Source organism: Felis catus, chromosome D4 (assembly GCF_018350175.1).
Source record: "Felis catus isolate Fca126 chromosome D4, F.catus_Fca126_mat1.0, whole genome shotgun sequence".
NCBI classification, from domain to species: domain Eukaryota; kingdom Metazoa; phylum Chordata; class Mammalia; order Carnivora; family Felidae; genus Felis; species Felis catus.
The window spans coordinates 31,863,482-31,875,703 of NC_058380.1; the positions used below are offsets into that span (position 1 = coordinate 31,863,482).

Sequence of the window (12,222 nt, forward strand, 5' to 3'; positions counted from 1 at the left end):
CAGGCTCTAGAAAGAGGCAAAAAAAGGGCACCGTCGCCATCCACGGTGCGCATGCGTAGTAGAACAGCCCCACCCACCCCCTTCGCGTCTCGCCCAGCTACGCAAAAGCACTGACTTGGGTTGCGCGACCGGCTCCGAGGCCTATACGTTGCGCGGACCAATTATGTCATCAGCATGTAGCCTACTGTTAAGGGGCGGAGTGGGGAGAGAAGCAAGGCGCCTGCGCAGGAGTACTCGACACTGCCGAAGAGGCCCAAGGGCTTTTAAAGAAAGTGAAAGAGTTTTTTTTCTTTTGCAAGACCCTAAAAGCCCTAAAAACTAAAATTAATCCTGGGGCGCTTGGGTGCTTCAGTCAGTTAAGCTTCTAACTCTGGCTCAAGTCATGATCGCACAGTTCCTTCGTTGGAGCCGCATGTCAGGCTTTGTGCTGACAGCTCAGAGCCTGGAGCCTGCTTCAGATTCTTTATCTCCCTCTCTCTCTGTCCCTCCACTGTTCTTGCTCTGTCTCTCAAAAATAAATAAATGTTAAAAAAAAAAAAAAGGGGGGGGGAATAAAAACTAAAATTAATTCTGAAGGACCTTGCTCCATAAAACCCTTGTTAATGGCAAATGAATAGTGAGAAGGCACAAAATGTAAATCCTATCCTGTTGTAAATTTCATATTTTCTGTACCCACCTTCCCCCATGTAACTGCCGGGTTTTTAATATAAAACTAGAATTTTATAGTTTAGAAAACAGGTTCAAGGACTCGACCAACTAAAACATATGTTCACATGGAAAAAAAAAAAGATAATTTGTAAAACTGTTAATTTCTAAAACTCTGGTCCAGTTCTTGACCAATTCCTATTTTAAGTAATGTCTTGTTTTCAGTTAAAATTAACATATTCCCACCTCCATTCTTGAGATCTGCTAAGAATAAAGGAAGGGAATGGAAACTTATTAAAAATCCTTGGGGTTATAAAGTTTTGAAATATTTCAAGTCTAAGCTGCACAGTATTAGGTCGCTAGCCTTACAATGTCACCATACATTTAAAAATTACTTTTGAATGTCTAAAACGTGGACTCCTCATTCATTTTAATTAGGTAATGCTTAAAGTAAGTGGGGTGAAAGAGTGTAATGGTTCCATAAAGCAGATATTACTATTTTCTTATGTTCTATTAGATGCAAATCTTGGGGTGCCTGGGTGGCTCAGTCGATTAAGCAACCAATTTGGCTCAGGTTGCAATCTCACAGCTGGTGAGTTCCAGACCCACGTCAGGCTCTGTGCTGACAGCTCGCAGCCTCTAGAGCCTGCTTCGGATACTGTGTCCCTCTCTGTCTGCTCCTCCCCCGCTCGTATTCTCTCTGTTTCTCAAAAAATAAATAAGCATTTAAAAATTTGTGTAAAAAGAGAAAGATGCACATATGTTTCTATTTACACAGAATGCTCTAGCTTGAAACTGGCAATTATGTCCTAGAAATCAAGCATTTTAAAAGTACAAGTCATCTAAACAAATGGTCAGGATATTCTGATCCTTGATTATTGTGAACCTTTAATGAATAAAAGTCAAAACTTCAAAGCTTTTGGGAGAAGGGGGGAAAGAGTAGCAGTAAGTTAAGTAGCAGAATTAGGTAAAATAGTTAAATGAGAACACTTATTGAGTATTGACGCTCCTACACACCCATTATCCAGTTTTCAAGGTCTCCTCTCGTCAGTCATTTGTAATTTATGAGACATTTCGCTTTCTCCTCAGAGCCCTTAGATGTACCTCAGCTCACAGCAACAAAGCCAGGGAACAGTCTAATTTCAGCAAATGGCAACCCAAAATGAGTCTCATTGAGCATCCTTCATTTTCTTTGACCATTCCCCCAGCAAATATCCCCTCTTTATCTTTAGCCACCAACTCTATTTCAAGACTCTCTCATAATATAGATTGTATTTATTGACTCCTGTGCCACTAAGCACCTTACATTCATTATCACCTTTAATTCTCACAACAATCATAGGTATTATGCCTATTTTACAGATGTAGAAACTGATGCTTAGGTTAAGAAAGTAGTTTGCCAAAATTCAAATCTAGGTCTGTCACACTTCAAAATTCTCCAAGGTACCTAATTCTCCAAGGCCACCTGGCAGAATTTCCAATTTTCATGCACAAGAGTGTAGGGATTTGCTAGAAATTTGATCAAGGGCTTCTGATGGGATATCAATTAAGATAAAGAGGTAGGAGTTGAAGGAATCACAGCTATAGGTCATGGAGAGGCCACAATGATTGTGATCTTAGCTTTTATGAAAGTAGGATCAGATCCTTAAGCTTAAAAAAACTATTATACAAGAAATATGTTGGTTGTAGGTAAATTATTAGTGAGAAGAAAAATTGCCATTTAATCCCACCACCCAGAGAAAATTTTATTAATATCTTGTTGCAGAATTTTTCTATTAATTTATGTATACTTTTATTTATCTTAAATAAAATTGTGACTATACTATACTTAATGTCCTTTCCTATTATTTATTGTAATAAATAATAAATCATTGCAGGGAATGGATGGGAAATCCATATCTAAAATCTCAACTTCATATTTCTGTCCACAACAGCCTACATGGCCTGCTCATCTGAACTGGCAGGGAGTGAATCAGGGAAATTCTAATGTAAAAGGAATTCCAAACCATTAACACACACACACACACACACACACACACAGCAGAGGTGCAAACAAACAACAACACTAACAGGTACAATTTATTAAGCACTTACTAGGTCTTAAATATTTGCTAAATACTTTACATACACAGTACTCACAATACCCCAGGAAATCATGACAGATACATTTGTTCTTAAATTTTGGGTCAATGACTCACTGAGTAGAAAGCTTCTTTCCTACCCTACAAAAAGCTGGACATTAAAGATCAACATTCCAATTAATTAACTCTAGATTAGCTGTTTTCTTAAAATGCACATCTACGCTATTTGACTGGAGTCAAAGCTGTTTTTTCTCATGTTTAAAGATAAAATTAATTTTGCTTCCCTTTCATCTTCAGTGCTACTATAGAATCTATTAAGAACTTCTTCAAAATAGAAATCTATTTAAACTCCATTTTAAATCAGGGCTTCTCTCCTTGTTGGGCTGCTTTCAGGGGGAAAATGGCATATATACACAATGCAATATTCTGCTTAAACACATAATACTGATTGAGTCCCACAAATATTGATTACTTACTATTTGTCAAACACTGCAGAATAGTATGTTACATGTTACCAATGTTCCATGTACCAGGATACCCTTTGCAATAACCATAGTTCTTAGAGTCCTGGATAACTTGAAAAATAGAGACCAGTCAGGCTAAGATTTTACAATTCTCTTAACTCTCAGCTGGACACCTTGAGGACTAGAATATGGATATGCTTCACCCAGTTCTCAGGAGGACATGATGAAAAAGTTCACATAATATATAGAGAAATCTCCCCACATCCAAGGCAGTATCTCCCAATTTCAGCATCCTCCCATTACCATGAAAAGCACCCAGAGGAATAAGCTTGCCACTATATCTTTCACCCACAATTCCAAATAGTTTGCCTTGGAAGTTCTCCTATCTTTGTAAGCTCTCAGCACCTTGTGATGGGCAGCATGACATCTTCACACAAGTATATTGTTTGCCCAGCATCAATAATTCAGACAAGTAGCAACAATTTATGTACTTCACATCAACTAGGGGAAAGGTGACAAACACTAAGACAATGGTTATCACCAAGCTCTATATTTAAAAGATAAAACATGCAAGGTGAACACAAGGCTGTAACACTGACTAATCCTGGAGAAACATATAGGGAAGGAATATAAACTGCTTGGCAAGGAAAGAACAGTTCTCACAATTGTAATGGAATCCATTCACAATAGTTATTTGGAATTACTTTTATGGTAGAAGATATTCAAGTGACATTAACGTGCATCAAGCAAAATTTAGCAACTCTTGTAGAGCTTCCTGCTGCTCCTCATCAAGTTGCGATATACATTCCAACCATAATTCTTCAGAAGTCTGTACCTGACGCACAACATTAGCTAGGCGTTTAGCACAAGGATCTTCATAATTAATAGTCTCATTAATTTTTCCTTCTGCAATTATACTGATTATTTTGGGAAGATTGGAATTATTTGGACCAAGTACAACTGGGTGGTTACTTTCAATTAAATCACAGAGAAAACTCAAAGTCTGAATAGCTTCCTCTTTATCCTCATGCAGTGGAAGCCATGATAACCAATGTGGAAGAACTTCATCTACATTTACACAGTTAGGCTTAAACCTCAAAATCTTCCCTACTGCTGAGATACAGTTCTCTGTAGCAATGACATGTTTTTTGGTTTTGGAATTTGCACACTTAATAACTTTTACCAGCAATGGGACAGCTTCTGAACATAAAGAACGATAATCATCTCCACCAAACTGTGCCATAACACCCAGGCCATAAGCAGCTGCTTGCCTGACTTCAGGGTTGTTATCTCGCATATTTAGTAGCATTGGCCACCGAAAATATTCTACATACTTATATGAGGTTGGACTGCAGTGCTCTATAATATCATCAAATATGCACAATCCCCACTGTCTATCTGGCCATGGCCTATTCGAACAAATTAGATTTACAATTAATGGAAGAAGCTGTTCAAACCATGGTAAAATCTTTTCCTTGTAAGTACTAAATAATGAGTGCAAAATATCTGATACTTTGGTCAGAATATAAACATCACATTCATCCTCATCTTGCAGAGACATTTCAACCTGCTGGTCGTAGTTTTCTTCCCGTCTTTTAACCTGTCTCAGTTCTTGGTTTTTAAAGTGTCCTTCAAGTTTTGCTTTCAATATTTCTCCTAGTTCTTCTAAGTGTTCATCAAGAAGGCACCCATCTCCCATTACTTCAATGGACTTTGCAAAAGAATTCATTATTTCTGAGAGTACATCTGTATCAGGTTCAGTCCCAATAGCCTTGATTAAGGGATCACATATGAATTGCCACATCTGTGCAAGATATTCTGGGCCACGAGTTCTTGCACATTCCAGGAGAAAAGGCATAGACTCTGCTGCTGCCACTCGAACATTGTCATGGAAATAAAATTTCAATAAAGGAACCATCAGCTTTACAACCTGTTCTGTATATTCCACAAATCCTTCCCTTAACTCCTTAGCATAGTAAACCAACATCTGGCAAGCAGTTGCTTTTGCTTCAAGTCCTGAAGTCTTAATTCCAAAACTTTGTTGGTCTCCAAGATTTACAAATTGCCATCCATCATCATCACTCATATTTTCCACATCTTGTGTGTCTAAGAGAGCAACATCAGGTTTAGCTGAAGCAGTCTTAATAAGAGGCTCAATAACTAGTGGAAGGTACTGTTGAAAATCACTTCCAAGAATTTTACACATTCTAGCCCATGCTGAAACCATGTAAGATGTCTGAGGGTCATCATCTTCCATATTATTCAAGTCTGATTGTGTCTTCAACAATAGCTGCATCACATTTGATGCATCTTGCATAAATTTTTCCTTCCCAACAGCAAGACCAACATGGCTAATGCATTCAATAGTTTTTCCTTTCAGAAGCTTGAGTTCCTTCTGAACAGCAAGCTCAACAATGTGCTTTAGTGATGGCATAAATATATCATAATATGGAACAAATTTTTCTTCTATTGTATCTGCAACTGAGGCAATGGTTGTCACAAGCTGTTCCAAGGCCAATTTAGTTCCATTCCGAATCAATTCTTGAAGTTTAATCACCAAGATGGAATGTAGATTTCTCACCATACTATCCAAATATAGAACTAGCAATGTTTTCGGACAGTCTTCAATAAAAATAATAAGTGCAGAAGCCGCATGTGATTGTACACGCTGATTACCTTGATTTTCCATGGTACGCAACAGAGCTGCAATCACTGTTTCATGGAATTTCTTTTGGAAGTTAGGAGAAAAATCTGTAGCCATCTGCCCAAGTGTAGTACAGGCTGCAGCCCTCACTCTTGGGTGAGGATCCTGAAGAAAAAGCAAAACAGAGTTAACTGTTTCATCTAGAATTGATTCCATTTGCTGATGGCATCCTTCTCCAATGGCAGATAAGGCCATTAATCCAGCATGTCGATATTTCCAGTCAGGGCTCTGAAGCATCTGCATGATGTGCTCCTTAGTCATTGGTAAAACAAGTTTCCCACCAAGCCCACAAGCCAGTCTGTCTAGTGCACTCTCAGCAGCAACGGCATTGCTGTCAAAATCATCTTCTTCCATTTCATCGGCATTTACCCAGTCCTCATCATCTTGTAGATCAACCATCATTGCTAATATATGAGGAACTGCCTGTGCAATTATATTTGTATGTTTTTTCAACATTGGGGTTGCAGTTTCAGACAAGGTCACTATTATTTCAAGGGCCAACTGGCGTTGCAGATTACTAAGTCTAGAGTCTCCACATAACTTCAGACTCAACTGCAGAGTATCTTCTAAATAAGGACCCAGGTATTTAGGTACGGTATCTGCAATCTCAACAAGGGATTCTAGCACTGAATCATCATCTTGGTAGCATGAGTCATTCACAGCCTGTAAGATTCCAGGAAGCAAGTCTGCAAAGTCCTTGAAAAGAGCAATATTATTCTCATTAGCAAGTACAAATGCAGCTGCAGCTCTAGCAGATAATGTCCTGATTGCTGGATGTTCTTGATCCTGAATGCACTGGTCCAACAAACGTTTGATGATATCCAAATCATGCCGCTCTTGGTTCCCAAAAATCCCAGGAAAGTGCCAGAAAACGTGAAGTGCAACTTCCCAAAGAACTACATTTTTAGAGTAGATTGAATCAATAAGGAACTTCAAACCTTCAGGCCAGTGGTTAGTGCCATCCTCATCTATCAAATTTCTGGCCAGCACTGCAAAAATATCACAAAGTTTTTTCCTCATGCTAGCATGTGTTTCTAACTTAACGGCCAGTATCAGTTCAATCTTGACGTCCCTCTGAACATCAGAAGGCAGATTTGGATAGACTTCCTCAAACCCAGAGGACAAAAGCCGTCGTAGCAGCGCGGCAGCCATTTGTCTCACCTCATAACCTGCTCTTCTATTTCTGACAGCATCTAAGAGGAATGTAGTCTTACACAGACCTGGAATATTTTCATAGATTTCTTCTGCCTGCCTCCGCACCATACAGCTTGGATTGATCAGGTTCTTCAGAAGCTGGTAAAACTCTTGCTTTCCCGACACGGTGGCCGGTACCCCTGCAGACCCGGCCGCCGCCATAGCGCTCTGTCAAAGAAACCGCGACGGAGATGGAGGGAGGGGGTCTGCGGCCAGAAACAGTGACGTAAGGGAGGCGCCCGAGGGGATGGGCGGGGCTGCTTATCCACTGCTGGCGGGGTGCTGTGTCTGAGCTCCCGGAGGTGGGCTGCCGGGCCTGGGGGCGGGGGGGATAAGTGAGATGGGGTGGGGATGAGGGACATCCTCGGTCTGTTTTCCAATAAGATGAAAAGGCACCTGCAGAGAAGAAGAAGAAAAAAAAGAAAAAGAAAAGTATGATTTGAATGTATTAGAATGGGATTGTGGGTGACTTTTTACCTCCGTTATATTAATAAACTAGCTCTGTTGTTACCCCGGTAATTTTAACGCAATAATTGCATCTTGAAAACCCTCCAGGTGGAAGAAGCCGGTCACAAAAGGTCCCATATTGTATGATTCCGTTTATATGAAGGGTCTTGAAAAGGCAAATCTACACGGAAAGTAGATTTACAGAGGCAGTGGGAAGGAGAGAATGTAAAATGACTGCTATCAGATAGTCGGTTTCTTTTGGGGTGATGAAATGTTCTAAAATTAATTGTGGTGGTAGTTGTACATCTCTGTGATTATACTAAAAACCATTGCATTGTTAGATTGGTGGATTGTATGGTATGTGAATAATACCTCAATAAAGCTGTTTATCAAATAAGTACAATAAAAGGTAAAGACATTGATTGCCATCCCACTACCACATCTAAAGCACTAAAAACAGTGGTGCTCAAACCCTGGTGTGTCAGAATCACCTGGCCCGTGGATAATAATAAAGAATGAGAAAAACAACTGAATAAAGTATGGTGGAAAGTGATCGGGGCTAGTAATCAGAAGACTTGAATCCTGGTCTTATCTGTAAATTAATTTTGTATCCTTGGTCACGTCACTCAAAGTTTTCTTTGCATGTTGCCTACACTGTAAAATGCTTTTATGGTTTTCCTTTTAGTAGGAAGATGCTGAGATTATTGTAAGAAACAAATGTCCTTGAAGTCAAATATTGTTTCTTTAAATTCAAGCAGGTGTGTCAATCAAAAACAATGATCGTTCCTCTAACAATAATTAGATCTTACTTTTGTATTAGCACTTTGCCACTCAGTCATTTTGACCCTTATGCAGGTTTGCAAAGTCGGTGGGAAAGTTTTAATACTAATTTTAGGTAAGTAATAGAAACCCAGGGAGGTTAAGGACTCTGCCTAAGATGACACAGCTGCGTCTCAAATCTACCTCTTCTGAAAGCAACACCAGTGATCTTTCACCATACCACTTCCCCATAATTACTCTTAATTTTGCAACATGATCAGAGGCCTTCACTTACTGCAAAGTCTGTCTTAAACTTCTCCAAGTGGGCCTAATTTTAATTTTGTAAAACACTGCTGCATATATCCTCAAAGACAGAAAATCACAGCTTTAGGGTTAACCAGATGATAGACAAAATAGTCTCATAAATTACATTGTAATATGCAATACTATACTCATTTAGGAAGAAGCATTATTCTCTAAGTAGTGTTTCTCATGCTGTGAACCAAAACCAGCTGCATCAGAATCACTTGAGATACTTATTTTTAAATTTAGATATTAGAGACCAAGGTCTAAACTAATGAATCAATCTCTGAGGAATGCAACCCCCAAATGTTCAATTTTAACAAACACACTGAATTTTCATGTAAATACCAAAATTGAGAACCGCTGATTAGATTAGTTTTGGTTCTGATTCCAAGATCTTGACTACAGTTTTGCATCTTGCTCCAGATGACTGGTTTTCTTACTGTTTCTTAAATAAGTCTAACTGCAGGGCCTTTGCATTTGCTGTTTCAGCAAATATATTATACATATATATTAAAAATTATATGGGGGAGAGGGGAGTCTTCTCTTAATACTATATCTACTAGTATTTTAAAGACTTACTAAAACCACAATGAGACACCACCACAGACATACCACACACAATGCTTTAAATTTAAAAGTTTGATAATAGCAATGGTTGGTGAGGATGTGGAGCAACAGGGAACTCAGTTATACTTTTGGAGGTACTATCAAGGATTTGGAAGGTTTTAAGAGGTGTGTCAATGGCACTCAGAGAAGAAACAGCTTAGGAAATTTCCCCAAGTTTTAGTTTGGGCATCTGGTTGGAGGTACTGCAATGTACCTATTTATTTACCTAGAAATGGATAAACAGCAGTGTTAATTCAAACCAAAAGACTGTTAACTCTTCCTGAAGGAAAAAAAGGCTTCCCAAAAAAGTGACTCCCAGAATTTGTGTTTTGCTATCTTCTTGCTCCCACGTGCTATAGTGATGGTCATCATATCAACAGTAGGAGCTAAACTGAATCCATTTTGGGAAAATTACTTATGATCTCTTATTTTAGAAAAACATACTGATTTAAAATCTTAAGGTACTTCCTCTATTGTATAATTCTCTTCTATTTACTTTTTGCACCATTTCCTCCCCCAACTTTGCCCCAGGAACATGCATAATACCCAGGATCAAGACTGGACTTGCAGATTTGGTTAGAGTTGAAGAACTTTATTAAGCCTTATAATTAAAGTTGGCTTTTAAAATTGTTTGCACTATTGAGAGGCCATTTAAGAATGTTTCCATAAGGTAGCTCAATACCAGACAATTCAAGTATTCATTAGCAGCTTATTAAGTGAGAAAAGTGCAAAATAAATTGCAAATTTATTCCGAGATCTGAGAGATTTAGAGTCAAATGAGGGGGGGGGGCAGAATTAAATTGGACATATTTGATATTTTAACAAGAATAATCCAGAATAAAAATACAGGAAACAGCAGCAACAACAACAATAACAAGAAACCCACCAAGGCTCCCTCTGGCCTAAGATGAGACAATCTGAATATTAAAAGAGAATAATAATGCCTATAATGGATTTAAAAACATCAAATATATGCACAAAAGTGCTGAGTTTCCAATACTAACAAAAGCCACTAACTTATTAACCATTTTTGGAAGTTGCCAGGTCACCAACTATGAAATGGATAAAATAATCAAGACTTTTCCTGCCTTTCCTGTACAAACTGTATTTCAGGATAACCAAATAGATAATGAGGGTACATTCTTCTTTACAGAATTCCAACTAATAAGTGCACTAATTAGCATAAGAATGCTAAAATCAGAAAATTTCTGTGTTATAACCCCAAAATAAATCATGAATTTAGGAAATAACAACCAATGAATGTTAAATATTGACTAGGAATATAATAATGGAGGAATTAAGATGAAACCAACTGAAATTACTGATTAATCTTAATATTATTAAATGTGGGATAAATGAGAGGCATCATTTACTGTTGTCTTTCAGGTCCACATCCATACTTCCTATAATTTGTTCTCTGATTCTGAGGTTGGGCTCTGGAAAAAATATTCTCTTTCCATAAATGAGTCCCTGATAGATTTCACCAATAAGAGCCATTAGAGATTTGGAGGGTATGAAAAGGACAGAAATGGGATTATTCCTTTCCATTTTTCCTTTTCTTGCCTGGACTGCCCTAACCATGGCCCTTCCTCCTGGTGGCAACCATTCCCTCCCTTGTGTAACACTCAAAAAGTCTAATCTCGCTCATCTCTGCAGAGATACCAGCAGTAGCCTAGGGGCACCCCTTAGAGGTTTCACTTTCAACTCTGGGAGGTCCCTCCGCTGAGTTTAAAGATACCAGTTCAATTTTGTTCCCTCAGCTTTAGGGAAGTTAACTTTAGGGAAGTTCCTTCAGTTATCATCTTTTGGTTTTTTCAGTGCTTTTTATTTACTCTTTCAGATATCCCACACCTGTATAACCAATCCCTTAAATAAAATCTCCTCTTGAAGTACTTAGTGTGGTTTGTTTTCCCAAGTAGTCCTTGGCTCATAACAGGCATTAAGTGATGCAATAGGAAGTGCACTGCACCACCTATGAAGTATTTTTATTTTAAATCAGGTTTATTGAGGCATAATTTACATGTAATAAAATTCACCAATTATAATTATATAATTAGATTACAGTCCAGTAACCATGACCACAACTATATAGAAAACATTTTCATTACTCCAAAAAGTTCCCTGGGTCAGTCCCTCAGTAGAAAATCTCCTTTCTCCACTCCTGGCTCCAAGCCACTACTGATCTGATTTCTGTTGCTATAGCTTTGTCTCTTCCAGAATTTCATATAAATGGAATCATTTAGTGTGTGACTTTTTGTAACTGGATGCTTTCTCTCAGCACAATGTTTCTGATATTCATCCATTCTGTTGCATATTTTTTCCTTTTTATTCCATTATATGAATATGCCACAATCTGTGCATTCATTAACTGAGAGAAATTTGGGTTGTTTCAAGTTTTTTAAATTAATTAGTTAGTTAATTAATTATGTTTATTTATTTTTGAGAGAAAAAGAGCGTGAGTGGGGGAGGAGCAGAGAGAGAGAGGGAGACACAGAATCTGAAACAGGCTCCAGGCTCCAAGCTGTGAACACAGAGCACAATGCGGGACTTGAACTCAGAAATGTCCAGATCATGACCTAAGCCGAAGTCAGATGCTTAATCAACTGAGCCACCCAGGTGCCCCAGATTGTTCCAAGTTTTAAGCTATTATAAATGAAGCTCCTATGAACATATGAGAACAATTTTTTTGTGAAAATATGTTTTCATTTCTCTTGACAAATACTAGGAGAGGAATGGTTTGGTTAAAGGGTAAGTGTAGGTTTATAAGAAACTGTCAAGTGCTCTTCAAAGTGGTTATACCATTTTACGTTTCAACAGCAAAATGTATGAAAGTGCCAGTTGCTCCACATCATTGTCAGCACTTGGGATTCTCATTTTTTAAGATTTCAGTCATTCCAGTGAGTATGTAGTGGAATATGACTGTGATTTTGGCTTGCATTTTCTTAAGAACGAACAGTGTTGAACATCTCTGTATGTGCTTATTTGCCACTTGTGTATCTGCTTTAGTGGGGTGTTT

The 12,222-nt window shown here is 38.3% G+C and overlaps 1 protein-coding gene across 2 annotated transcripts; it reads right to left on the bottom strand.

Moving 5' to 3' along the window:
- Positions 1-2,711: 2,711 nt before the first annotated feature.
- Positions 2,712-7,276, bottom strand: RANBP6 (RAN binding protein 6). 2 transcript variants are annotated; one of them, XM_006939153.5, is made up of 2 exons: positions 7,115-7,276; positions 5,782-5,999 (listed from the first exon to the last, which is right to left on the bottom strand). In XM_006939153.5, exons 1-2 carry the CDS (start codon positions 7,248-7,250, stop codon positions 5,929-5,931), a joined length of 207 nt encoding a protein of 68 aa, XP_006939215.1. In that variant the 5' UTR covers positions 7,251-7,276; the 3' UTR covers positions 5,782-5,928. The 2 variants fall into 2 exon arrangements, with proteins under 2 accessions (XP_003995527.1, XP_006939215.1); XM_003995478.5 differs by having other exon boundaries at positions 2,712-7,276.
- Between the last annotated feature and the right edge of the window lie 4,946 nt (positions 7,277-12,222).

Coding starts and splice junctions, on each gene's coding strand:
- RANBP6 (XM_003995478.5), bottom strand. CDS start 7,250: ATGGCGGCGGCCGGGTCTGCAGGGGTACCGGCCACCGTGTCGGGAAAG.